This window comes from Furipterus horrens, unplaced genomic scaffold (genome assembly GCF_987537825.1).
Source record: "Furipterus horrens unplaced genomic scaffold, mFurHor1.1.pri manual_scaffold_11, whole genome shotgun sequence".
NCBI classification, from domain to species: Eukaryota; Metazoa; Chordata; class Mammalia; order Chiroptera; family Furipteridae; genus Furipterus; species Furipterus horrens.
The window spans coordinates 42,366,194-42,393,755 of NW_028327181.1; the positions used below are offsets into that span (position 1 = coordinate 42,366,194).

Consider the following 27,562-nt stretch of genomic DNA (forward strand, 5'->3'; position numbering starts at 1 on the left):
TTTGTTTTTCCTGGGCCGGCACAGTGGCTGGAGATATTGAGATTTCACGGGCAGCAGGGGCGGAGGGACATGTGACAGGACAGACTCTGCACAGGGCACGGGGTCTGGAGCCTTGTCGTGCATCACCTCTCTAATTCCTCACCCAAAACTGCAGCTCAGAGAAGTTAGGTGAGTCCCCCAGGTCACACCGCAAAGCCAGCAGCAGAACTGGGCCTGCTGACTTGAAAGTCATGCCCGTGTTCTGAGGACAGAAGAGAAGATGGGAGACCCTGAGGACCAGCTCTGCTCCCCAACTCAATGCACAACTCAGTCAATCCACTTCTCCGCTCTGTCATATGGAGCTCTAATAGACCTACCTTTATAGAGCTCTGCGAGGCAGTGGGGGACGCAGAAGGGTTGGGCAGTGCTGACTGTGGCCAGTCCCCACCAGCCCAAAGGCGCACTCCCACACGGGGTAAAGGGACTCAATTAGGACAGTAAATCAGTGGGGGGTCAAGGACACTCCCTCCTCTTCTTTGGGCCTCAATTTCCCTATCTTGCAGTGGGAATGAATTGGACTCAACGACCACTGGCAAAATGGGGGCCACTTCTAGCCCCCACATGCATCTTCTTTCACCTCCATGGTTGCGTTCCCCCCACCCTTTCCCCAATTTTGATTATGAGAAATTTCAAGCACACAAGAAGCTGAAGCCTGGGATGCCTGTTGTTCATGGATGGCACCTCTGCTCCTCTCTCTGCTTCTCTCCCTCCCCATGTGGGAGACATCATTCTCCGGATGGTTTAAGGGAAGTTATTGACATCATAACCTCTCGTTCCTAACCCTTCAGCATCTACCCCCTGAGAACAAAGACGTTCTCCTTTTAAGCATGATACGACTGTCCCACCTGAGAAAAAAGCGGGACTTCCACAGAGAGCTAGTTACATCATCCATCTCCAAGTACCTCATTAGCCCTAAAAATATGGCTAAATTTTTGAACCAGTATCTAACTAAGATTCACATACTCTATTTAGTTTTATCTTTTTCCCTCAATGAAAAAAATTTACATCTTTAGAAAAATGGCCAGAATTCTGCCATTCGTATGTACATGGACTTCATCTGGATCCATCAATTGTTAAGAGTTTGCCAGATCCCCTCTCTCTTCCCTAACCATTGAAGAGTTAGTGGCAGACACACACGATTATGGTTTTTAATCAGTAGCCATCACTTAAAGATCAGGAGACCTCACTTTGTTCTTTGATCTCCAGATCCGATTGAAAAACCCAGAACAGGTCCCCAACATCAACGGTCAGCGGGTGTGCACAGCAGCTCTACTTTGCCATACTCCATACTGCACCCTTTTGTCTGATACCTTGCCTGTCTCAGTCACGTGACCTGCCTGGGCCCTGCAGGTCCAGTCCTTGATCCACTCCAGGTCCTCCCAGGAGGGGCCGCCCCACCCCCTCGAGGCTCCTACCAGGCCCAGCATGGGGGCTTGTCTGCCACCCAGATGTCAGACTCTGGACTTGGCCTCACCCAGTTGGAATTCTGGCTCAATTACCCACCACCCAGGAGAACTTTGGACAGTTCTCAGCCTCTCCAAAGCCCAGTCCCCTCATTTGTTCAATCCCTGCTTTTCAGGGTGGGTGTGAGGGTTCATGAGGTCACACACATGGGAGCGCTCTGTGCAGAGCCTGGCATATAAAGAGCACACAACGGATGCTGCTGTTGGTGTGAGTTTTCTCAGAAGGTAACCACACAGGTGGGCAAAAACATGTATGAGCACAATACCATGCAGTGAAAAGTTGGAACCTGACCTAAATCTCAACAACAGGAAACCGGTTAGATAACGATTGTATCCTTAAATGGAAGAACCAACAGCTGAGACAAAGATGCTATATTTAGAAATGACCCAAACAGCCATGATAAAGGACTGTATCCAAAGGAGTGGTCATGGTCTGGTCCTCTGTTATGACATCATGCTGTTCATTCAGTGGAAGGCTACGCAGAGGGAGGCGGGGGTGCGCTGGCAATGTGCCGGCATGGGCGGAGCACCAGGAGACGCTGGTGAGGGATACACATGCTTAACTTTTGAGTTATATGCTAACTTATGGTTAAAAAATGGGAACAAAGAATACATATTTGTTCTCACCAGGGTTTATGGGCAGAAAACTAGAGAAGTTCATTAAAAAAAAAAAAAGGTAGAAAGGCTTCCCTCTGTGTGCTGGGGGGAAGGGGAAGACGGGAGGTTGGTCCCGATTGCTCTTATATTTTGTGCTTTAGTTTTTGAAACACGTGACTATACTACCTAATCAAAAATTAAATTTAAAATATCCTTAAAGAATGATTCTGTGGTTTTGTATATATTAACAATGGACATTGACACAGTATATTGTCAAATGGAAAAAAGAAAGAGTACAAAACAGTGAATATGCTTCCATTTTGTCGAAAAAAACACTCTGTGTAAAAAGCTCCATGTGAATGGTTCTGTCTGCCCTCGTTACTGCTATGTCACCAGAACCTAGAATACATAGTAGTTCCTCAGTAAACATTGAACAAGTAAGCAAACGAACAAGTAAATGAATAATGAATAGCTACAAGAACACAATGTCTAGAGGGATATATAGCCAAACCTTGAAGCGTGGAGGACTTCAGAGGTGGGTTTATGAGGGACTTTTATCTTCTTGATCGTTTTCTATTTAGGCTGAGAATTTTGAATGAGCACTGCTCATGCATATGATCAGGAAGGAAGAACAGTGAAGGCACTAAGGAGAAGCGATGGCTCTGTCTGTGGGTATGAGAAGCTGGGGTCCAGATGGGGTCAGGAGGTGGGGCTCACTGGGAAGAATGCTGGGCTTGTGACCAGGGCAGGCATTCTACCCAGACCCAGCAGAGCCGACAGAGCTGAGCCGAGGTCAGGCAAGGCTTGGACTGCGGGAAGGAAGGGGAGGGCCAGAGAGGTCTGCAACTAGCATGGGGGCACACAGCAGGGCCTGCTCAGATCTCAGCCTCCACCATCAGGATGTTTGGACTCTTGATGAAATTATTGATACCCCTTAACTCTTATTTCACAAATGAGGAAACCAAGGCCTAGGGGTTAGAATTGCAGGTGCAAAGAGTGAGGCTCTGGACTTTCGGCCAAGATGGAGGCATAGACAGACATGCTGCATCTCCCTCCACAACTAAGAAGGAATACAACTACCTCAAACTAGAGACAACCAGAAGTTCCAGAAAATCGAGTTGCATGTTAGTCCAACAAAGATATAAAGAAGAAATACTGAACCCGACAGGTAGGAGGGGCGGAGCCGGGGCAGAGAGGATGCCGTGTGGTGACAGCAGCAGTGGAGGCAGCAGGCAGACCAGGAGAAAGCGCAATAACACATTTTAAAAAATTGAGAGGGACACCTGGGGAGCGCTCCCAGCACCAGACCAGACCGCACAGCTCACGGTTCCAGCGCCTGGGAAAATAAAGCCTCATTGCTTCTGACTGTGCAGACCAGTGGGGGTTGGGGTGGAGAAAGAAACTTGTCGGTCTCTCAGCAGAGTCCACTTGTTTAAGGGGCCACCACAGTCTTAGAATATCTGCAGACCCACTCACTCTGGGAACGATGGCCAGGGCAACAGCTAGCGAGGCACTAGTCCCATACAGAAGTGGGAGAAGTGCCTGGAAAAGGGGCAAGTACCGAGCAAGTGGCACTATTCCCTCTCAGACCCCTCCCCCACATACAGTGCCACAACGTGGTGAAACAAGTCACCCATACTGATAAATACCTAAGGCCCCTTCCAACGTAACAGGTGTGACAGCTCTACCTAAGACACAGAGGCAAACAAACACAGGAGCCTGTCAAAATGAGACTGAGAAGTATGGCCCAAAAGAGGGAACTAATCAAGGTTCCAGTGGGAGAACTAAGCGACGAGGAGATTTCCAACCTAAGAGATGCAGAGTTCAAAACACCAGTGATAAAGGTGCTCACAGGCTTGACAGATATGCTTGAGTACGGCAGACGCATAAGAGAAGAAGTGAAGGCTATGGTAAACGAATCAAAGGATCATCCACACAAAACCAATGGTGAAGAGAAGAAAACTGGGGTTCAAATCAATGATTTGGAACATAAGGAAGAAAAAAACAGTCAACCAATAAAAAATGAGGAAACAAGAATTGAAAAAAATGAGAAGAGGCTTAGGAACCTTTGGGACAACTTTAAACGTGCCAACATCCGAATCCCCTGGTGGTGGTGGAGGTTGAGCTCAACCTTCAGGATTCTGAAGTCAGGTTTGGTTGCTTCCCTGGAGCCAGTGGCCCCTGGCCTCACCAAATGTCCACAGGGTCCCTCAGGGTGCCCTACAGAGATTGTCCCACTCTTGGGTACAGAGCAGGAAGGTACTGGGTTTGAATGTGACTGCCACTTGCCAGGTGTGTGACCTCGCCTGTAAAATGAGGCTGACAGCAGCAGTTGTTCACATAGGGCTCAGGACAACAGGCATTGGCCACTGTTGTCACTGCATATCTGGGCTAGTACAAGGGTCCTCTGCCTCCTGCATTTCTCCTCCATGGTCCATCCCCCATGTGGCAGATCCTCAAAACAGAGGCTGACACCCCGTTCCTGGAACAAACTGCTGGCTGCTCAGTGCCCTCAGCCAGTCACAGAGGCATCACACCAACTGCAGGAAGCAGACAGATAGGCCATGTGCTGTGTGACCCCATCGATATGACATGTTGGAACAGGTAAAACGATATGGACAGAAAGTGAGTCGGGGATGCGGTGGGGGCCGGTTAAAGGGGCATAGGGGGTGATAAAACTGCTTTAGAATGAGGCTGTGGTGGCAGCTACAGGGGGTATACATTTGTCAAAACCATACTTTGAAAAGTGTAATTTTTATGTAAATGCTATCTGAATATTTTTTATTAAAAAAAAGCACAAAGAAAAACCTCAGCCATGATGCCTATGCTTGACTTCATTTTATTTTTCTATTTACATATATGTTTGAAATTTTCCAATATTAAACAAGCAAACAAAAATCCTAAGATTGTGTCCCCCGTCTGCTCAAAATGTCCTATGGCTGCCTCCTGGCTCACGGTCAAAGCTGAAGGCCTCCCTGTAGCCAGTGGGGGTCCTCAGGTCCCTTAGCCTCACCTCCTGCTCGCAGGCTAACTCTGCCACAGCCACACTGGCCTCAGCGTGTTCTTTAGACACACCTCAGGGCCTCTGCATCAACTTCTCTCTGCCTGAACTGCTCTTCGCCCAACATCTCTTAACTCACTCTCTTGCCTCCTTAACTCTTTCATAAAAAGAGTCCATTCAGTTGAGGGCAGTCCTGACCACCCCGTCTCAAACCCCCAAAATGCCATCCCACACCCCACCCAACGGATTCTCTCGCTGGAGACTGGAGAGGAATCATGCATCCATTTCCTTCTTTGCTCATTGCTTCTCACTCCCCAAGAGTGTAGCTCCTGAAGGACAAGAAGTCTGGTCTGTCTTGTTCACTGTTGCGTCACCCAGAATAGTGACTGGCACACAGTAGGTGCTCAATAAATATTTGCTAACTGAATTACTGATTGACTAAATAAATGATATTCTACACACATATGATCTGGTCTCCATGTGGCACTGCCGGGCCCCAGCCATGGGAGCTCTCAGCACCCAGAGCCCACTTACCCCAAGACTGTTGGGACCCAGCTTTGCTTTCTAACTTCAGGAGTCACACATTCACTCAGCAGCCCCTCCCCATGATCCCTTCCGTGACTAGCGTGATTTGGGGTCAAAAGATAGAGCAAATTCATTCATCTCGGCAAACATTAATCACTTGCTTTATTCTTTTAGTGATACACTGCCTTGTTTCACAAAGGATTTCTAAGAGGTTCAAAGACCCCAATAAGCTAATAGACATTTATTTAAAAGTAGGAGACAAAGAAGGGAGCCCAAAACAGGGAGGATCCTGGGTTCTTACACAGGGCCTGGCTTGTGCTGTGCCCTGCCAGGGGCTCAGGGAGGACGAATCCCCTATGGACCCAGGCTGGCTGAGGAGCATCAGTTAGGGCTTCCGGGAGGAAGTGAGAGCTGGGCACTGGCCCCTGCTGAGGCCCAGAGTGGAAAACAGCACAGCCCGGTCCTGGAATTTCCAGACGCTTGTTCTGGCCTCCCACCCCATTCAAGTTCTCTGGAGACAAAGAAGTCACCTGACACACATACAAGATCCCATCTTGCTTGCTCAGGATTACAGCCAGCCCTGACTCAGCTGAGGTCAAGCCTCCCCACCCCCTCCACTCTGACTCCAGCAACCTTTCTGTTCCTTGTATATAATGACTCACTCCTCTGCCTTGTTTTGTTTCCAAACTCTGTGATACAACACACACTTGTTTTTTTAAAAAAAAGATTTGCTAGGATTTTCTATGTAAATACACATATTTCTGACTAAGGACACATAACCAAGCTATAGAAAGAACTCCTATAAATCAAAAAGAAAAAAATGAATAGGCAAAATACTTAAACTAGCACTTCACAAAAGTAGATTTCCTAATGCTCAAGGGGCATATGAAAAAAGGCTCCACACTGTCGGTCACCAGGCAAATGCAAATTAAAGCCAATGAGAGACAACTTCACACTCAGCCAGAATGGCTAAAATCAAAAAGACTGAACAGACTGGCAACACAGAATTCTCAGAGTTGTCAGTGGGAATGTAAAATGGCACAACCACTTTGGAAAAAAGTCTGGCAAGTTCTCATGAAACTCAAGATGCAGCTACTGGAAGACCCAGCAATCCACTCTTGGCGGCCACCCAAGAGGAACATGACAACATGGACACCAGAAGATGTGGTGAAGAATGTCTACGGCAGGTTTATTCCTCACAGTCAAAACCCGGAAGCAGCCCCAACGCCCAGCACAAGTGGATAGATAAGGGGTGGAAAACTATTCAGTGATGAAAAAGATTCCCCCTCCAACAGGGATGAATCTCACAGATAAAACAAACAAAAGAAACTGGACTGAACAGAACATACTCTGTGATTTCATTTATATGAAGTTCTGGGAAAAGCAAATTAGCTGATTATGTTAGAAGTCAAGGTAGTAGTCACTTCAGGGGATGGGGTGCTGGCTGGAAGGGGGCAATGGAAACCCTGGCGGTATGTGTCTGGATGGGTCGTGGTCATGCGGGAGTGAACATCACGCTCACACATTAATTAGCAAACTAGTAAAAAGTAACCTATGGTCATGTGATTCAGCGTTGCAGCATGCGCGGGAGGGAACATAGCTTCAGAGGTGGGCAAGTGTGGGGGCAGGGGCCTGGTCAAGTTCCTGCCATAACACAAAAATTCCAGACCGCTGAGAGTCCCATGTGTTTTCAAGCAAGTCCCTGGCACTCTTGGGACTCAGTTTCCCCATCTTTGAATTGAATCCAGGGCTCTCCAAGGCCTCTTTCTGTAATTCTGCCTCTTTTGAGGTAGCTTTTGCCCGCATCTCAAACAGGGCTTCTCACAGGGGTGGGACCCACAGCACCCATCCTCCCAGGGCCCCAGCTATGTGTGACCTCACAAAGTTCTTCCACTGCCCTAGGCTTCTACTTCCTCAACTGTAAAATAGAGTCAAGCGTATCTATTTGTCAGGCTTGTGATGAGAATGTTCACTGAGCACAGCGAGTCCTTAATAAGCGCTTCCTGTAGCTATGCACAGGCCCTGCACAGAACAAGTGCTTAATAAATGGTGGCTGCGAGGGGATAATTGGAATTTTCCTACATGTCATTACATGTTTTTGAGAAGGGGTCTGTGTGGGGGCCCCAAAGTTGCTTGTGGGTCAAACGCAAAAAAAAAAAAAAAGAAAGAAAGAAAGAAACTGGCCCCAGGTGGACGCGGTGCGCGTTTTGTTTGGAGCTACAAGTGGAACGCTGGCGGCAGGCCTGCGGCCCCTTTAAGAGTCGGATGGAATGTATCAAAACAAAAAGGTCCGGCGCCCACTGGCTGCGCGCTGCACGTGACCTCACAGCTGATTTCCTGCCCCCCACCCCCACCCCTTTTTGTTGCAGCCGCCGCCGAGTGTCAGTTTCAGCGCCGCCGCCTGTGGTCTCTCGGGTGCGGGTTCCGGCCTCCTAGTGCCCCGGCCACTCCGCGCCCCAGCGTCTGCGCGTCCCGGCCTCGCGGAGCGAGAGTCCGCGCGGGTCCCGGGTCCGAGCGGCCTCTGCCCCGCGCACAGATGGCGCACTCGCCGGCCGCTGTGCCCCTGGGCGCGCAGGAGCAGGGCTGCCCCATCCGCGTGGAGCACGACCGTCGGCGCCGCCAGTTCACCGTCCGGCTCAACGGTAACGCGATGTCCGGCCCGCCCCCGCCTTTTGTCTGAGAGCGACCGGGACGCGCCGAAGCCGCCCCCTACCTGGGGCGCGCGCCTCCTGTCCACAGCCCGGGGGTGGCGTCGCCAGCGTGCGCCGCGGGGTGGCCTCGTGGGGCAGAGGTTTCGCCCAGGGCTCTGGGCGCGGGCCGGGGGGCTGCAACTTTCGGGCCAGGTGGGGGCGCGGCCGACTTGCGGGCGTGGGGGGCAGGCTGTTGGGAGAGGCGAGCCCACGCGGGACAGCCCGGCTGGGCCGGCAGCGAGCGCGGGGGAAGGCGGAAGCAGGAGCGGGGCAGCTCTGGCCCTCTGCCGCCAGCCCCTGCCTCAGCCGCTGGGAACGCGCACCTGCTCGGCCCGGCTGCTTTCCGGTGTTTGCTGAACAGGCTGCTGTTGGAGCTCCTGGAGAGCGAGTCAGCCGCGACCCGCCCCCTTCCCCGGCTGTTAAATAGCTCCTTGCTGCTCTTGGGAACCTTAGCCTCTCTGCACCGAGGGCTTTGGAAGAACCCTCCGGGCAGAGTTAGGGCTGAGCAAGAGCGGGCTTCTGCCCCAGGCGGGGCGGGGAGGAAGGCGGTGTCACCATCAGACCGCAGCGGCTCCGAGACGTGGGCCAAGTGGCCTCCTCTCCGCTTACCCGATTCTCCATCCCTACCGCAGGAGTAGCGCCAACGTCCGCCTCCTGGCTGGTTGTGAGGATGAGATGCTGTAGTAAGAGTAAAGGCTTCTTAGAGCAGCGCCTGCGGCGTGAGTGCTAATAAACGTGGACTCGTCGTTGTCTTTAAAGGCGGAGAGCAAAGTCAAGCCTTCACTTACTGTAAAGAAAGGTTTCTTTGCTCAGTATCTCACACCCCTCCTCCTAAGAGGTCTGGGGGAGAGAAAATGGAATTAGAAAATGAAGGACTGTAAACTACCCCCTTCCCACCCCCTCTGCTTTACTTTTTCTTCCTTCCCAGCTTGGCCCCTGTGGCAATGTCCAATCTGAAAGGGCCTTTAGAGGCCACTGTGCCCATTCCTGAGAAGGGAAGGCTGAGGCCCAAAAGAAGGAGAAGCTTGCCTGAGTTCAGGCAGTGAATTGGGGCAGAGCCGAAATAGGGTCCTGCCTAGTCTGACTCCTGGAACTGTGCTCCTCCAACCTGCACCTGGACTCATCAGGGGTGGGTGGGAGCTGGGGCCTGGACATTTCTCAGACACCCCCCCCACTCCTTGGGCTTTGCTGGGCACATACTGTGATGTGGGCAGCACCACCCCACATTATGGATGAGTAAACTGAGGCTTAGACCACAAGGCAAGAGAGATTTGCCCAGCATCACAAAGTGCCAGAGCCATAACGCAGACGTTGTGTGCTTTCTGTGTGAAAGCAAGTCCTCGCACTGCCGCCGCTGCAGCTGTGGCCCAGCTGGCCATGACGCCCAGGGCCCTGGCTGCCCTTATGCTCCAGTCGGGAGGTGTTCCCAAGCTCACGGAGCTCGCTGCTTGGGCTGCCCCACTCTTACAAGGTAGTTTTGTTTACTTGACTCAAAGGAGAAGGGATCCCTATCCAATGTTCTCCCTCCCCTAAGGGCAGCTTAGCCATCTCTTCTGTGCACTATTTGGTGAATTGCACGTTGATTTCTTCCTTGCAGTTGGCTACTAGTATGTGTGAGGTTGAGTTCCTGTCAAGCTCATCCTGTTACAGCTGGTCTGTGAAATGGTGGGCTACATTTTAACAGTTAGCAAGAACAGCATTTAGTAAGAATGGCCCAGACTTGAGGCCCTTGTCCTAGTTAACAGAGGGACCTCTGGCTTTTCAAATCCTCTTTCCTGAGGTTCCGAGGCCTCTAGTTCCCTTGGGGGCTCAGGCAGTCCTATATGCTTGCAGAGACAGAAGAGAAAAGGGATGTTCAGGGTTTTCCTTCTTTTTCTTTCAAATGAGTCCAGCCAATGGATACCCCCCGGTAGAGCTGGCTGTGGTCAGGGCTGGACGTGCACAGCCATATTTCTAAACTTTCACACTTCTGGAACCTACTTGCCAGACAGCTCAGTAGAAAGTGTTCCAGGGATCTGCCAGCCAAGCCCAGGGAGCAGTGTAAGGCTGCCTGTCCCTCCCCAGCCTGCACACCAGGGCTCTGCAGCCCAGCCTGGCCCAGTGACTGTCAGGGGTGGGGGCAACGAGAGTGGGATCATCTCTATCTGGGGCCCCACCCTGGCTCAGCTGGGGAGGGGAGTGGCTTGTCTTAAGTGTCTGAAGTGCAAGGCCAGCCCTGGTGGCCAGCGTATTGTGCCCGGTGAGAGATGTGAATGCTAAGGCGAGAGGCAAAGTGGCCCTAGGGCTCCGGTGCCCAGATCGTCTGCATGGCAAAGCTGGACCGATGAGCTTCCAGCAGGCTCTGGTTGTCAGCGAGGGAAGAGGCTTGAGCAGCTGTGTTCCTTAAGTCCTTGTCGTGTTCCGGGCAGGCCTCCCGTGCCTGCTCTCCTCACAGCACTGCTGGGTGGGGGGCGGGGAAACTGCTCTTCGGTCTTATGGGTGAGGAGACTGAGGCACAGAGAAGTGACTCAGCCAGGGTACCTTAGGGGTAGAAGAGGTAGGATTTAGTCCTCACTGAGTGGCTGCTGTGTGCCAGGCACTGTCCTAGGTGTTGGGGACTCATGGGACTGCCAGTCTGGAGGATGTTGTGCAGTAAATCGAGTGTAAGGTGTCCTAGAAAATGGGGCCTCATGAGTAATAAAGCAGGGTTAGGGGGGCGGGCGTGTTTGGAAAGTGCTGTTGTTTAGAATTGGGGGTCCAGGAGAGCCTCCCTGGGAAGGCGGTGTTTAAGTCAAGACCCAGCAGAAGCAAGGAAGGGAGCTACAGTGGGAACAGCTTTCCACGTGGAAGGAGCAGCAAGCACAGAGGCCCTGCAGTGCCTGGCGGGCATCGGGAACAGCGGGGGGGGGGGGGGGGGGGGGGCAGGGGCAGAAAGAGGAGGGAGGGTCACAGCAGGGGATGTCAGGGGCCAGGGAGCACGTGGTGGGGGCCTGGGAAGGCCTTGTGAATACTTACCTTTGCCTCCGAATGAGGTGGGTGCATGGAGCGTCCTGAGCAAAGAGTGGACGGGACGTCTGAGGGAGCAGGACAGAGCAGGGTGGTGGCTGCGGCACTTGTCCCGGCGGTGTGAGCAGAGGCGGGAAGAAGTGCCGTCTCCTGGACAGATGTTAACGAGGCCTCGTTAGGTCTCAGCGGCCTGGGGTGTGAGAGAATCCAGGTTCCGAAATGCTGGCTTACATGTCAGCATTCACAGGTGGGGAAAACAGGGTACATAGCCATGCAGCCAGTTCACAGCTAAGCCAGAATCGTGCCCCGGCCCTGGGTGGCCCTTTCTTTGGCTTTTCTTCTCCCCTTTCAGCCAGGACCAACGGTTCATTTGCTTCAAGCAGAAGGTCTTGCACTGGCATCCCCAGAGTCTGTGACAGGCAGCAGTGACCACCCCGGCGCTGCAGGGGATGCCCATGGTGCCGGCTGGGGCAGCACCACGCGCCTCAACCCTGAAATGCTGCCTGCAGGCGAGCAGCTGGAGGCCGGGCCCTTCCCCGAGGGGTGCCCCACCTGCCACCCTTCTTCCTTTGCCTTGGGGCCCAGTGTTTACACCCATCAACGTGGACTTAAGTGGCAACATTTCCAAAATCAAAGCTGCGTATGACGCCAGCCCGGTCAAGTTCTGGACCCAGCAGAACACCCTGCAAGGCCCTTCTGGAAGCAGAGAACAAAACGTACGTAGCAGAGTGGCCCAAAAGTGGGGGCCACACTGGTGTTGATGTGGCTGAAGAGAGGCCTCTGTTTCATCCACATCCTCCTTCAGAGTACCTGTGGTGGGCGCAGGACAAGAATGACACAGCCTCATCTGTGTCAGTGCCACCACGGCCTAGGAGTTGGCCCTAGAGAAGGAGCGGGGCTGGATCGATCGCACAGATCTCCCAGGCAGCAGCGTGTGCGGCACCTGGAAGTCCGACCTCCTGAAAGCACCCCAAGGGCCAGGATGTGGCAGAGGCGGGGTGCCTGGAGAAGGCCCACCTTTTCCCCATCAATTGCATGACTGCCATTGACGTCATCTATGAGGTGTACACCGAGACAAACACAGAACTCAAGCACAGGTGTAGGTGTGCCCGGCAGCAGGCACTCCAGGCCACCCGCCACCCTGCACGCAGCCGTTTGCAGAAGCAGGCAAACCCAGATCACTGTTTATCAAGCCGGCAGGCCACCTCTGCCCCGTGTTCCCCATGGGAGCCCAGAGTCTCACCAGGGTCTACAGGGGGCAGCCCTGGGGTTTTGTTTCTTTTTTAAAGTCATGTTTGGGGTCTATCTTAACAGCAATAAATAACAATCCTACTTTTCAATCACCTTTGAATTTCACAGAAGTACAAACTGACTATCCCTTCATTTCAGTGTGGTAAAAATCAATTAATTGCTAATAAATGAATTCCTAGGGTTTCTGGCTCTCTCCCCCACATGGAGCATAACTCTGGGGGAGCCGTATCATACACCTCATTTTGAAAATAAGCACTCATCCTTGTAACAATGTTTGGGTATTTTAAGAACCACGAGGAGTTTGATTTGAAATCATACAAGACTCCCTGTTGTGAGACTTTTTTTCAGCTACCTGCTGGTGAGTGTTCTCATGTGGCTCCACAACCCAGCCTCACAGCACCTGCTCTTTCTTTCTTTTTCCAGACAGCTTTTTATAGCTGGAAACAACCAGCAAGCCTCTGATGGCCGTGACCAAGGGGACTTTATTTTAAAGCTCTCAGACACAAATAATTGATCAGCAATGACTAAATTTGCATTCTTCTGCATAATTACTTTCTTCAGGGACAGTATTTCCCACCTAAGAAACTACCTATACGTGTGTTCTCTCATGGAGGAGACCCAGGAATGGCCTCGCTGCTTTAACTCTCGTTTCTGGTCCTAAAAAGAGCTGTATTTTTTAAAGTGTTACAGTGACTAGAAAAACCTCCAAAGAACTGATGTGTGTTAAAAACCCAGTGAGGGACTTCTGGCCAAGATGGAGACATAGACAGACACGCTGCGTCTCCTTCCACAACTAAGAAGGAATACAACTACCTCAAAACTAGAGACAACCAGAAGTTCCAGAAAAGAGAGCTGCATGTTAGCCCAACAAACAAGGATATAAAGAAGAAATACTCATCCAGACAGGTAGGAGGGGCGGAGCCGGGGCAGAGAGGACACGGTGTGGTAGCGGCAGCAGCCACGGCAGCAGGCAGGCCAGCAGAAAGCGCAGTCACACGTTTTAAAAAGTAGAGAAGGACACCTGGGGAGCGCTCCCAGCACCAGACCAGACCGCCCAGCTCACGGTCCCAGCGTCTGGGAAAATAAAGCCTCATTAGTTCTGACTGTGCAGACCAGGGGGGGTTGGGGTGGAGGAAGAAACTGCCAGTCTCTCAGCAGAGTCCATTTGTTTAAAGGGCCCCCACGGTCCTAGAATGTCTGCAGTCCAACCCAATGGGAACGACAGCCAGGGCAACAGCTAGAGAGGCACCAGTCCCATACGGAGGTGGGAGAAGTGCCTGGAAAAGGGGCAAGTGCTGAGCAGGTGGCATTGTTCCCTCTCGGACCCCTCCCTCACATACAGCGCCACAATCATGGTGAAACGGGTCGCCCGTACTGACAAATGCCTAAGGCTCTGCCCCTTACAACGTAACAGGTACGACAGGTCTACCTAAGACACAGAGGCAAACAAACACAGGAGCCTGTCAAGATATGAGGAGACAGGGAAGTATGGTCCGAAAGGGAGAACAGATCAAGGTTCCAGTGGGAGAACTAAGCGATGAGGAGATAGGCAACCTAACAGATAGAGTTCAGAACACTGGTAATAAATATGCTCATAGGCTTGACAGATATGCTTAAGTATGGCAAACGCATAAGGGAAGAAGTCAAGGCAATGCTAAATGAAACAAAGGAAAATCCACACAAAACCAAGGGTGAAGGGGAGGGAACCGGGGTTCAAATCAACAATTTGGAACATAAGGAAGAATAAAACAGTCAACCAGTACAGAATGAGGAAACAAGAATTGAAAAAAATGAGGAGAGGCTTAGGAACCTCTGGGACAACTTTAAATGTGCCAACATCCGAATCATAGGCGTGCCAGGAGGAGAAGAGGAAAAGCAAGAAATTGAAAGCTTGTGTGAAAAAGTGAAGGAAAACTTCCCAAATTTGGTGAAGGAAATAGACATACAAGTCCAGGAAGCACAGAGAGTCCCAAACAAGCTAGACTCAAAGAGGACCACACCAAGACACATCATAATTAAAAATGCCGAAGGTTCAAGATAAAGAGAGAATCTTAAAAGCAGCAAGAGAAAAGCAAAGGGGTGTCTATAAGACTTTCAGCTAATTTCTCAAAAGAAACTTTGCAGGCAAGAAGGGACTGGCAACAAGTATTCAATGTGATGAAAAGCCAAGACCTACAACCAAGATCACTCTATCCAGCAAAGCTATCATTTGGAATGGAAGGGCAGATAAAGTGCTTCCCAGACAAGGTAAAGCTAAAGGAGTTCATCATCACCAAGCCATTATTATATGAAATGTCAAAGGGACTTACTTAAGAAAAAGATCTAAACTATGAACACTAAAATGACCACAAACTCACAACTATCAACAACTGAATCTAAAAAATAAAAACAAACTAAGCAAACAACCAGAACAGGAACAGAATCATAGGTGTGGGGATCATTTGGAGGGTTATTAGCTGGGAGGGGGAAGGGGGAGAAATGGGGTATGGTGCAGGGACTAAGAAGCGTAATTGGTTGGTACAAAATAGACAGGGGGAAGGTAAGAATAGTATAGGAAAGGGTGAAGCCAAAGAACTTATATGCACAACTTATGGACATGATAAGGAGGGTGGGACTGCTGGAGGGAAGGGGGTACTGGGCAGAGGGGAGCAAAGGGAAAAAATATTGGGACAACTGTAAGAACATAATAAAAATATACTTTAAAAAATCCAATGAGAAACAAGTGGTGATTTTTATGCAGAAACTAAATAATTATTAATAAATGAATCTCTACTTCGAAATTGAAAAAAAGGAAGGGTCATTGTAGGTCCTAGAATTCTGGTGCTTTCCATATCCTCCCCAACCCCCATTTTGTTAGCTTGGAAGTCTGAGGTCCTGGAGAGCCCACAGCTGCCTCAGGCCTCCCTCCGCACCCCCAGAGGCAGCCAGGTGTGCGTGTAGGAGCAGGAGTGGGCCTTCAGATCCCTTGATATGAGGCCCCTGCAGAAAAGCCCGTGTTGCTGCCCCCAGGAGGCCCCCATGCCCCATAGCATCCCGAGATGGCTGCCTAGAGCCGTGTCCTTGAGCAGGAAGGGCAGGAAGGAGGCCGAGTGTGGCAAGGGGGTGGGCTGGGTCTCTGGGTGGATGTCCCTGGGTAACTCCTGGGGACTGTCCTCACATGCTTCCTGGCTGTGTTGGCTGCTCCCCTTGAGCTTTCCAGAGTTGGAACCCCCTCTGCCTGACCTACCTCTGAGCCACCAACTTGTGGCCCCGCCCCAAACCAGGCTTTGCATGTAGAGATGCCCGAAATGCCAGTCAGGTGCCTCTGGGGCCTGGTCCCTGCTCCTGCACCCACTTGTCCCTGGTCAGCGTCCTTAGCTCCCAGAGGGAGCAGAAGCCCCTGCCCCACCCTCCTCATCTGTGCAGTGGGCATTCTGACCCACTGACTCACCTCTCAGGGCTGGTACTGCAGAGGGAGATAGTGGCGGTCATTGTCCTCTGCGCAGAACCCCCATCTCCCACCCCTGCTCCTCTTTCCCACCTGCAGGGATGATCATTTCTAAGTGGCTACCTTCCCTGATAACTTCCTGCGGCCTTTGGGCCTGTTGTTGGGGCCGGGGGAGGGTACTGGGGAAGAGACCCATGGGTAGGGTCTCTTATTACCCATGTACCTTTAACTTTTCTCAAAACTACGTACTTCAGTCTGTGATCACGCTGTGATTCTCAGGCCCAGAGAGGAAGGAGCCACTGTCCTAGGGCAGGTGAGATCTTGGACACAAAGTGTCAGGACTGGTCCGAGGTCACTTAGAGATGGGACTGGAACCCAGGGCCCTGCCCTGCCTTGGGCTTATTCCTGTGGCCCCCAAGAGTGTCAAGTGCTGAGCCCCTTTGCTAGTCAGTCTTGGCAGTCCACAGAAGGCAGCGCTGAGAAGGCCGTGAGGCTCTGCCCACAGTGCTGTGAGCGGAGATAGTGGTATCCAGGGGCCCAGCTGCCCAGACACTCATGACAGATGGGCGTGGTAAAAGGGAGGCGACGTGACACAGCACGGCCCGGCCTTCTGCGGATGGGCGGGGGAGGCCTCTGGGGAGGTGACATTTGCTCATCTTGCATGATAAGGGGGAGCCAGCCCTGGGAGGCTCCAGTGGGAGGGGTGCCCAGCTGGTGGGCAGAGGGAGCAGCAGGACAGAGGCCGTGGGCTGAGGGCTGGGTGTGTGTGAGGGGCGGCAGGGAGGCCAGTGTAGCGACCAGGGCCCTGAGCAGAGGGCGTATGGGGTCTGACTCTGCTCCCTTGGCTGGGTGCCCACAGATGTGACCAGTGGCCAGATTCTAAGCATAGTTTGAAACTTGTACCCATGGGCCTGTCTCAGGATCAGCTCAGGGTCTGACAGAAGGACAAGGCAAGGAGGACCCCAGGATCTTGGCCTGAGCCACAGGGGTTGGCCACTGTCTGGGGCTTTCCAGGCAGGTTTGGGGGAGGGGAGGGGCGTTTGGGCTATGTCATGTGTGGGTAGCTGTGACTGGGTGACCTTTGCAGCCCTTCTAAGGCCAAGGTGTCAGGCCACAGGCCAGGTGCTCTGGATGGCCCACTAAGGGTCTGGTTCCTCTCTAGCCAGTGTGGTGTGGTCCGGCCAGTGGGGGCATGTGGAAGGGAGCATCATTAACACACGATTTCCTATCATGTCCTTCCCCCCCACGGAGCCAGGTCCGCCCCCGCGGCTCTCATGCCCTTCTGCTGCTCTTTCAGCTGGAAGAGCCTCCCTGTGAGCTCAGCCCACCTCCAGCAGCTGCATACACAGAGCCACGTGTGGCGGCCTCGTGGGGCCTCAGTGTCCCTGTCTGTGAACGGGGCTCTGACAGCCCTGCCCGTTTTGTAAGACCTTCCTGAGGACTAGTGTTAGGCACAGCTGTTGCCGTCTGCTGTCTCCTCAAAGGCGCGGCGGGGCCAGGCCTGGGGGCGGCCAGGGCGCTGGGCAGACCGGCAGCCCCCGGCCAGCCTCAGACCCCCAGTGTGTCTGCAGAGAAGGAACAGCGGTTGTTTGGAGGACAGACACCCCTTGAGCGCCTCCCTGGGGCTGCGCACCAGCAGTGCGGCGGTGACTGAGCCCGCGTAGCCGTTGGAAGAAAGCTGATGAACAAGAGTCGGGGTGGGAACAAGCCCAGGCCATTTTGGGGTCTGGTCTGTCGATGGCCCAAGTGGCCACCTCAGGAGTGTTGACTGAGGTTGGGCAAAGGCTCCGAGGGACACTAGCAAGCTCTCGCAACCCCACCACCTCCCTCTCTTCAGGGACGGCAATGGCTCAGAAGCTCAGATCTTTTCAGTGGCCTGCGAGGCCCCACGTGGTTTGGCCCCAGAGCCTCCAATGTGGCTTTCCTGCCAGTGTCCCCCCCAACATTCCGACCCAGCCCTGCTGGCCTCCTCACTGCTTCCTGACCATTCTAGCTCGGGGCCTCTGCACTGGCTGCCCTCCTCTTGTCCTCCCCTGACTGCCTCTGGCTATGCGGCCCTGACTCTCCCCAGGCCCACTCACTCCATAGCTCACAGCTCCCTGAAATGACAAACGCTGGAGCTGTCCTTGACTCCTCTTTCTGTCACTCACCTCAGCCACGCCAGCAGCACACCCTGCCAGCGGCACCTGCAAAGCACCACCGGAGTCTGGCCCCCACGGCCCTGCTGCCTCCTGCTGCCTGTGCTCCTCATGTTCACCTGGGCTGTGCCGCAGCCACAGGGATCCTGCGACATTGTGGTCACATCCTGCCCCTCCCCTGTCAGGGACCCTGCCATGGCTCCCCGCTCACGGTGGCTTCGGAGGCTCCGTGGGACCTTCTCCCGCCCCCACCGCTGTCCCCTCCCTGCCCTCATCTTCTCCACCCTCTCTCCTGCCCACTCCTGCCTCACTGGCTGTTCCCTCTGCCTAGGACACTGCTCCCTAGATATCCCATGGCCCACTCCCTCCTTTTCTGTCTCTCTCTGTCCAGCTGTCCCCCTTCTCCACCCCTACCTGCTGCTTTGTTCTGTCCCCTCTTCTGGTGAGTTCCATGAGTGCAGGCCTTTTGTCTGGCTTATTCATCGCTGTATCCCCAGCACCTGAAACAGTGTCTGGGGCTCAGTAAACATTCGTTAAATAAGACTGGTGGACAGATTGTGGACAAGTGGACGGATGGGATGGCTTGGTAGGTAGATGGGCAGGCAGATGGGGGATGAATGGTGGATGGGTGTGTGTGGTTGGACGGATAGATGGACAAAGAGACAGACAGATGGGAAACTAAAGACTTTGGTTGGAGGAACCCCGGTTAAATGTTTTCCAGCAGGACTTCGGGGTGGGCTGGTGCACTCCAGTCTTGGCAGGCCTAAGAGGGCACAGAGGCCAGTTTGTTCCCATGTATGTGCCCAGTGTCCCTTTCCCGTGGACGCTGGTGCTGCACCGTCCTACCTTCCGAGGGTCAGGAGAGTAGTCCTGACGCATCTCTGGGGCTGCTCTCCTGTCTTTTCTGACTCTGGTTTGGTTGGACACTTGCCAAGTCCTGCTCTGCACTCAGTGCTGGGCCTGGGACTCCGGAGGGAGCTCAGGTAGGGACGCAGAGCTAGGCTGTAGGGGTGCTGGGGGTCATGGGATGCAGAGTCTGAGAATAACAGTGAAGTCTCGTGGTGGCCTGGAGTGTTCTGGGCCCTGTTCTAGCATTTTATGAAGATGACCTCACTTAATTCTCCAAACGATCCTGTGAGGAATGTTTTTGTTACACCCCTGCATACGGGTAAGGAAACGGGCACAGAGAGGTTATTTAGGGTCCAACTCCAGCAGCCTGGCTCCAAGTGCCTGTCCCTCCACTCTAGCTTCGTGCCTGGGTCAGGCCTCCGGAGTCTCCATGGCCTCACGTGTCCACCACCTCCCTCTGCAGGATGTCACGACCGGGCCGTCCTGCTCTACGAGTACGTGGGCAAGCGGATTGTGGACCTGCAGCACACCGAGGTCCCTGATGCTTACCGCGGCCGTGGCATCGCCAAGCATCTTGCCAAGGTAGGGAAGGCGGTTGAGAGGTGCACTCTCCCACTCCTAAACCATGGCCCTGGTGGCCCCCCTCAGCTTGTTCTTGGCCAGAGTGCAGACAGGCACCCACCTTGCCACCAGGTTGCAGTGGGGGGCTGGGGATGGTCAGGCTCTGGGCCCAGGCACCGGTCCTGCAGAGCTGAGCCTGCAGGGCACCAGCACCTGCCATGTGTCTGCAGCTCACTGGGTGGGGCCCAGCATCCAGCATGTCACAGGTGCTCAGTGAATCCTGTTGGAACAAGTGGATGATGAATGTTCCTGCCCTACCCCTTGTATCCCCAAAGCACCTCAAACTCCCGGCTGCTTGGAGAGCAGGTTTGGCCTCAATGAGGGGACTGCAGCCTGGAGCAGACAGTGGCCTTTGAGTTCCCCTGAGGGCCGCTCCTAGAGCCCAGGCCCCTCCTTTGGCCTGCTCCTCCTGCCCCCTACCCCAGGCCTCTGGTCCTCCTCCACCTTCCATATGACCAATGAGGAAACTGACTTGGGTAAAGGGGACTAGGGCCCCACACTCACCTTGGGGAGCCCTGACCAGCCAGGGCACAGGGCACACACCATGTGGCACTTACTTTGGCGCCTTCTTGAGCTTTCTGTTTATCTGCAAAATGGGTGACTAGACTGGACTCTCATCATGAGAGTCTCAGGTTGTAAAGCCCAGGAACAGGTTTGGGCTGGACAGTGAGGCACAGCAAGGCCAGCTCACGGTGCTGGGAGGTCAGATGGACCAGCCGTGTGAGTGCCAGGCCCCTTGAAGGCACTCGGTAAATGCTGCTTCCTTTTCCATCAGAACAGCCAACCCAGCCAGGCTGCCCTCGGCCAGGTTTCAGCAAACAGTTTGTAAACACGAGGAGTGTGCGAGGCACTGGCGGGCAGAGAGGTGCATCAGACAGGACCCTGCACTCACTGGGGACAACCAAGGTTGCTCGCTGACCCCACCCCTGCCCCCCCACCCTCTTCCCCTGTCGCTGCCTTCGGGAGCCCCGCAATAGCTAAGTGTGGCCTTTGCTGGAGCAGGAAGCCCTGGGGGTGTGATAGCTGTGCCACACCCTGACCTGGTCTCTGGGCGAAGGTTCCAGAAGGAGGCCTCAAGTGAGCTGTCACGTGAAGAGGAAGTGGAAAGAGTTCAGGCAGGCACCCAGGGACCACACAGGCCCTGGGATGGGACAGGATGGGCTGTGGGGGCGGGTCTCGGGCAGGTGTGGGGCAGACAAGCTGCCTTGGGGCAGGATTCTCCAGCCCGAGCCCCTGCCCATGCTGCCACGTGGCTGTTGGCTGCCCTGTGCAGAGGCTGCCTCCTGGGCAGTTTTGGGCAGGAGCTCAGGAACCAATCCTGGCTCATTCTCTTCCATGATGCATGCTTCAGGCAATTTACCAATGCTTTCTGCCTCAGTTTCCCCAACTGAGATACAGAGGTGGTGACAGCACCCCTACCTCTGTTCCAGACTGGATAGAACAGGTGGCCGTGGGCAGCCAGCTCCCGTTCTCAGAGGGAACAGCCTGGAAGGTGTGGGGGTCAGGCCACTGTGAGCCCAGGGTGCGGGTCGTGGGCACTGACCACTCTCTCTCTGCCCGGCTGCCAGGCTGCCCTGGACTTCGTGGTGGAGGAAGACCTGAAGGCCCATCTCACGTGCTGGTACATCCAGAAGTATGTCAAGGAGAACCCGCTGCCCCAGTACCTGGAGCGCCTGCAGCCGTGACCCTGGCTTGCCGGGCAGGTGTGTTCCTGCCAGACCTTTCCTCGCAGCCTGGCCCTCTTTGTGCTCTCAGGAAACCTGGGTCCCGTGGGGGACAACTCAGAGTTACTTTTCTAAGGGTGCTCACCTGTGGCCCCTGGAGGCGGCCGGTCCGGGGTGGGCAGCAGTCCCGCAGCTTCTTTCCGCAGACAGCGGCCGGCCTCTCAGAGGACCACGCAGCCTGTTGTGGGCAGGCCTGGGACGTGGACCGGCATCCCTGGGGCCCGTCTGGGTTCCTCTGGGTTCCCTGCCCTGTGAGTGGCAAATGGGCTGCCTTGTCACCCCCCACCACCACTGCCTCGCAGTCTGCATCCTTTTTGCAGAGGAGGAGCGTGTTCCCCGAGCTGGGAGGAACAATGAGAAACTATGTGCCAACTTCTGAGAGCGGCGTCGCCAAGCCACGGCTGTCCTCAGCGCTGCCCCTTCTCCGCTTCCAGCTGGCGCCCTGGCAGAAGGCAGCGGGGCAATCCTCCTGATGTGTGAGGCCAGGCATGGGTGGCCTGGGCCCTGGCTCAGGCTCCGTGGTGCACACGTGAGCCCATGTGCACATGCACGCAGGCATGCACACTCATGGAGCTCTGAATGTTAAGCTGTGTGTTGGGAGAGGCTGACGGGGCAGCTCTGGCTGTTCTCTCCTTGGGCCCCGTTCCCTTAGCTCCTTGCAAGGTCCCTGTCCCTGTGGCTGCCCTGCCCTCCCCCTGGCCTGCCTGCCGGGGGCCAGCTCCAGGTGTGGCTAAGCATCGCTGGGACCCCCACCCCTGGCTCGCCTCTTGGCCGCCCTGAGGGTGAGCGTTCTCAGAAAGGACCATTTGGAGCTGAGGTGGGAGGGAGGCAAACTATCCTCAAAAACCATCCTCATCACCCCGAAAGAAAGAAACATTCCTGCAGAGGGATTTCTTTATGGCTATCAGGGCATCTCTTTCATGGTGGGCTTGTGGCCGGGCATGGTCTGTAACCGGTCTGCAACCTAGGCTGGCCTTCCTGGGCAGTGCCTGGGCGACACGCCCCAGCCCCCTTGCTCATCCCCCAGCCTTTCCGTGGGTTTCCTTGTAAAGGCTGCAGAGGGCTCAGGGTCCTGACTCCGGTGCCCTGGCCCCCACAGGTCAGATCCACACCTGCTCCTCCATGAGGCTGGCGGGGAACCCAGAAGCTTGAGGCCCTTTGGGGCGGAGACACAAGTTAACAGCGAATCCCTGAGAGTGATGTGTTCCCTCCAGGCCTCTGGCTGTGGGTGGGGGACTCCAGGAGATGGGGGTGCTGATGACCATGCTGACTCGTCCACGCACCTTTTTGTTCCCAGGCTCAGTGCCAAGCCCCCACCGCCACTGCTGCCGCAACTCAGGGGCCCACCCAGACTTGCACCCAGATCCCTTCCTACTCAGTGTCCAGAACACCTTGACCTACATATGCACACTCTGGCCTCCAGGGATTCCCAAGAGGCCCAACAGCACCCTCTCCCCACTGTGCTCCCTAGCTCTGCAACATGCGACTGGGTGGGCCAGGGAGGCAGCAGGCCCCTGCTGTGCTGCGAGTCCTGGGCCCAGAAGAAGTTGCCGGACCCCTCCCATTCCTAGCACAGTTTAAGAAAAGGGTGGGGCTGTGTGCCATCCAAGGGCTAGGTCCCTCCCTCCCTCCTTAGGGCCACCCACTCCGCATTCATACATCTCCCCAAGTTTAAGCACAGATTCTGTCATCAGAACTCTCCAGTAGCTCGGTGAGCTGGTGCTGTCTCCCACCACAGCCTGTGGGGTGAGGTGACCCTGCTCCAGGAGGGTGCCCCTCACACAGGATCCCAGGGCAAGCAGGATGCTGAGGAGCAGGGGCACAGGTGGCACCAGAAGGGTTTTGTTTCTGTCCCGCTGTGTCTCGGTCTGGCCTGAGCCTGTGTTCTGACAGCAGGCAGCCCCCCATGCCCAGGCCAGCGTGCAAGCAAAGTGCTAATTGAACCAGGAGCCGCTCGTAGCCTCAGGCGCCTGCAGGTGCAACCTGCCTCCTTGCCTCCGCTGCCTTAAAGTGCCGTTGCCTCTATGAGGGTCTGGCGCTGTGGGCAGCCCTTGGGCTCCATGGAGCCTCTAGACAGCAGCAACGGCCTGACTCCTCTGCCTGGCTGGGGACACTGCAGGCCGTGGCCTGGAGCCCTCGGCTGACACTACAGCTGTGCCACAGCTGGCCTGCCTCTGGTGCTGCCGCAGGTGTCGGGCACCCCAGCCTCTGCCCCACCTGTGCTGATGCCCCAGGAGCCCTTGCTCTGGAGGAGGGAACCCCCCAACCCCCTCCCACAGGTTGCTCAGAGGCCCCACGCTCTCCTGCCACACCTCGCCGTGTGGGCTTCTCTTACTTGCCTAGTCACCATAGGTAGCGATTCATGTGCCTTTCCTACTCAGGACCTGTCCCGGGGTGTCTGGGCTAAGGCTCCAGACCTCCCTGTTATTTGTCCAACTTCTGAACAGATTGCATGACATACATTCCAGTGAGGGCCGGCCGGGCGCGTGGCTTCAGGACTGCTGCTAGAGGAAGCTCAGCGGGTGCTCTGGATAGGGGCTGCCGTCCCCACGCCACCTGGCCCCCACCCCTGGCAATCTGCTTATTGGGCCCTCTTGCACAGATGAGCCAACTGAAGGCACAGCAAGCCTTGGGAGTCTTTAAGCATGCAGAAGAAGGGGTGAAGGCGGCTTGGTGGGAGGCCGTCCTCCATCCCTGTTTCTGTTCCTGTGTGACGGGCATCACCGCCCTGGTTTTCGGGCAGGGGCACCAGGGTTTGGCTGAGGTCTCATGCAAGGCAGCAGTGGCATCGGCATCTGGGGGCTTTGGCACTATGTCTTCTGCGCCCTTCGTTTGCTGTCGCTTCCACCGGAGGGGAAGGCCACTGAGGCTCTAGACGTCCTCTCTGCATGGGCCCCCGTCACCTGCAGAGCAGCTGGGAGGGTTACCTGGAAGAGACAGCTGCCACTCTTACATGTTTCTCCTCCCCCCAGACCCCCAGAAAGCTGCCTCATGGGGCCTCTGGTCCAGAGCCAGAGGTGGGGTATCCATGCAAGCCCATGCGGTAAAGTCACAAATGGCCTCAGAACAAGGTCAAGACTTGAGTCCTGCCCTTGGCCCAGGGCCACATCTTGTCCCCCCGCCCCCACCCAGCGACGCAGGGACTCCCTGAGTGGTGTGTTTTCCACCTACTCCTCCCTGGGAGTTACAATGCCACCCCAGCCACAGGAGGAGGAGGAGGGGCATCCTGCAGGCTCCAGGCTTGGCTCACTGGCATCTCCCAGGGGCTCTGGGAGATGCCGGATGCCAGGCCTGTCTCACAGGTGAGGACACAGGCTCAGCAGGGTAGGCGCTGGGTTACCGCTCATGCAGCTGGGAGGCAAAGGGACCAGGGTCTGTGCCTATTTTATAAAGTGATGTGTCCTATGTGTCATGAGGTCTTATGTCCACTTAGGTGACAGATGGCCTTGGAGGGCAACACAGCATTTCTTGGGATTTCCCTGGTCATTCGGAGCCCGAGGTGGGTTCTGTCTCACAAGGCCGGCTGGTGATGCCTGGCAGACGCTGGAAGGCGCGGTGTGCACAGAGCTGGGCTGTGACAGGGATGTTGACGGAGTGTCCAGCTCTGCTCTCATTCCTCAGCTCAGGGGTCTCTGGTTTGAAGTCCACCCAAATGGTCCCCTCTGCTGCTCTCAGGGTCCCACTTCTTCCAAGTCAACACCCTAAGTTTTACATGAGAGGGCCGGCGAGACTGTGAATTCAGCTTGTAACTGCAGCCTGCGGGTTGTGTTTTCAGTTGTATCGTTCTTACGGCTACAGGACATTAAAGAGGCTCTTTTCTGGCTGCCGAAGATGCTCTCTAGTTTTGTACCTGCACCTTAAGCTGAGTTTGCGGTTTTCTTCTCACTGACCAGTATCATCCCAGCAGCCCACCCACACCAGAGCCTTGTAGCTACGCGGTCTCTGCCACGGTGACAGGCGGCAGCCAGTCAGGCTCCCAGTTCTGTCTTCAAGAAGCACCTCACCCAGGCTCTTAAAATAGGTGAGGTGTTAAGTAGTCGTTTGCCACCAAGTGCTGTGGGCTTTCAGGTCCCATTTGCCCTGAGAGATGGGGTCATTACTGGGACCCATCGGGTCAGATGACCAAGCCCGGATTTCCGTGTATGAAAGACTGCTCCTCAGATGCTGCTCCTGCTACCAAGAGCAGTCTGTGTGGAGTCAGGAGAACAGAAGTGGCCTCGGGTGCTTCCAACAGCATCTAGTGTAGGGGAGAGGCTGCGGGCACTTGCAAGGAGGAGAGGAGCAGATGTGAGAAGGAGGCCCACGGACAAGTAAGTGCAGGGCACTGCTGCTGTGCTGAGCTGGGGGGAGGGAGGTGCTGCCCAGAGCCACGGCCCGGGGCTGCTGTTGGGAACTCGGACCTCGCTGCCTGAGCAAAAAGTGGGTGCATGCACACTAGTCCCTGTTGCTGCCACCACGAAAACCTGCCGCATCCAGGCGCCGTTCTGTGCGCCTCCCGGTCTCCTGCCGCTTCCTCCCTTCAGCAACAGTTAGCAGACAGCCAGCGGCTGAGTGCGGCTTGCAGGCATCTCGACCCTCTGGGAGGAAGGGGTCTGGACACCAGCAAACGGACAGCTAGGGTGAAATGAGGACTGTTACTGCCTGCCAGAGGCGGGGCCCCTGACCTCGTTCCCACCCGTCTCCACTGGAGGCTGAGGCTGCGTGATGGAGGCGACAGTCCCCTACCCCGCGCCCCCGGAATGGCCGTGGGAGGTGGCTGGTGTTCGGACAGACACGCGTGGTCTCCGTCAGTGCCGGGCGCCATGGGCACTGCGCTCGTGGTTGGTCAAGGGGACACTTGCAGGCCATCGATCTGAGTTCAGTGGGCTGTCCGGCTGGGTGAGATTTGGCAACCTTCTGGATTAGAGAGCGCGCGGAGCACAGGAGGTCAGAGGAGGGACCCCTCGGGAGCTGCTTTCTGAAGGTGGTTTAGATCCCGGAGGCTTCTCAGTGACAAAGCCACACATTAGATGTAGAAAGATGCTGAAATGGGGAAGAAACCTCTCCACAGTCGTTCAAGGATCTAGAGAAAGGAGAGTTGGGGAGTAATCTCTTTAAGATAAAAAGGCCAGCTAAGGTTGTGGACGAGGTCATAACATCAGGTCATCTTGTTCAGGTTGTCCAACACGCCTGCCAGAGAGAACCTTCCTTCTTTTATAGGTAGAGACAGTGTGGTTCAGAAAGCCAGTTCTGTCCCTACACTGAGCATGTAGGTACGCAATGAGACAGGGTGGCCACAGCAGATGGGAGTCGATCTTCAGAGGAAGCGCGAGCACACGGTAAGAACCTCCGTGACAAGGCCTCTAGTGCGCACAGCAGGGGCTGCTGTGGCATGCAGGGCCCGGAAACGCTGCTGGGAAGGAGGGAAGTCTAGAAGGGGTGTGTGCTTTGTTAAGAGACCAGTCCACAAGCCTCACACAACCTGGTCTCCGTGATCTCTGACCTCATCTCCACCACTCTCCAGCCACACAGCCCTCACCCTTTCTCACACCCATGGACCCACTCCCACCCCAGGGCCTTTGCACATGCTGTTCCCGCTGCACAGAATGCTTTAGCCTCAGACACCCTCAGGTCTCCCTCATCAGTCAGGCCCCCCTTCTCAGAGCACACAATTCCCTTACCCTGCTCCATTTTTTCCAGTCATTGCCGCCGCCTTATGTTATATATTACTAGTTTCTCTCGTTCATTATTTGTTGTCTGAATCTTCTTGCTAGAATGGAAGCTCTATGAGCACATGAGTTTTCTTGTTTTCCATTTTATGCATTTCAATATTCCCAACACCTAGATCAGTGCCTGACAGGTAGTTAATGCTCAACAGTAATTGTTGGATAGATGGATGGACGAGTGGATGGACAAACAGATGGATGAATGGAAGGATGAACAGATGGAATAGCAAGGGAAAAGAGGGCTCTGGGTACACTAAACATCATGATCAGTGCAGTAGCTTATGGCATGTCTCAAAGTTGTGTGAGTGAGTCGAAATGAGCCTGAAGAGGTGGGTGGGGCCCAACGATGGAGAACCTTGAGGTCTGACAGAGGCTGCTACAGCTCAATCTGTTTCCATGGCAGACACACAGCTGCACCTCCCTCGGAGCAGGGAAGCCCTGGGTCTGAGTTCTAGCTGATGGAATGTGCGTGGAAATGAGGTCCTCGGGCTCTGTCAGTCTCGTTCCACTGCAGGTGCTGCCAGTGACCAGGCTATAAGAATGGTGA

General features: G+C 54.8%; 1 protein-coding gene and 1 pseudogene across 1 annotated transcript; both read left to right on the forward strand.

Annotated features, from left to right (window-relative positions):
- Positions 1-7,985: 7,985 nt before the first annotated feature.
- Positions 7,986-23,391, forward strand: NATD1 (N-acetyltransferase domain containing 1). The gene is made up of 3 exons (XM_090291097.1): positions 7,986-8,267; positions 19,429-19,547; positions 21,155-23,391. Exons 1-3 carry the CDS (start codon positions 8,162-8,164, stop codon positions 21,269-21,271), a joined length of 342 nt encoding a protein of 113 aa, XP_090147223.1. The 5' UTR covers positions 7,986-8,161; the 3' UTR covers positions 21,272-23,391.
- Positions 11,285-13,411, forward strand: LOC149997391 (glycolipid transfer protein pseudogene; annotated as a pseudogene).
- Positions 23,392-27,562: the final 4,171 nt, after the last annotated feature.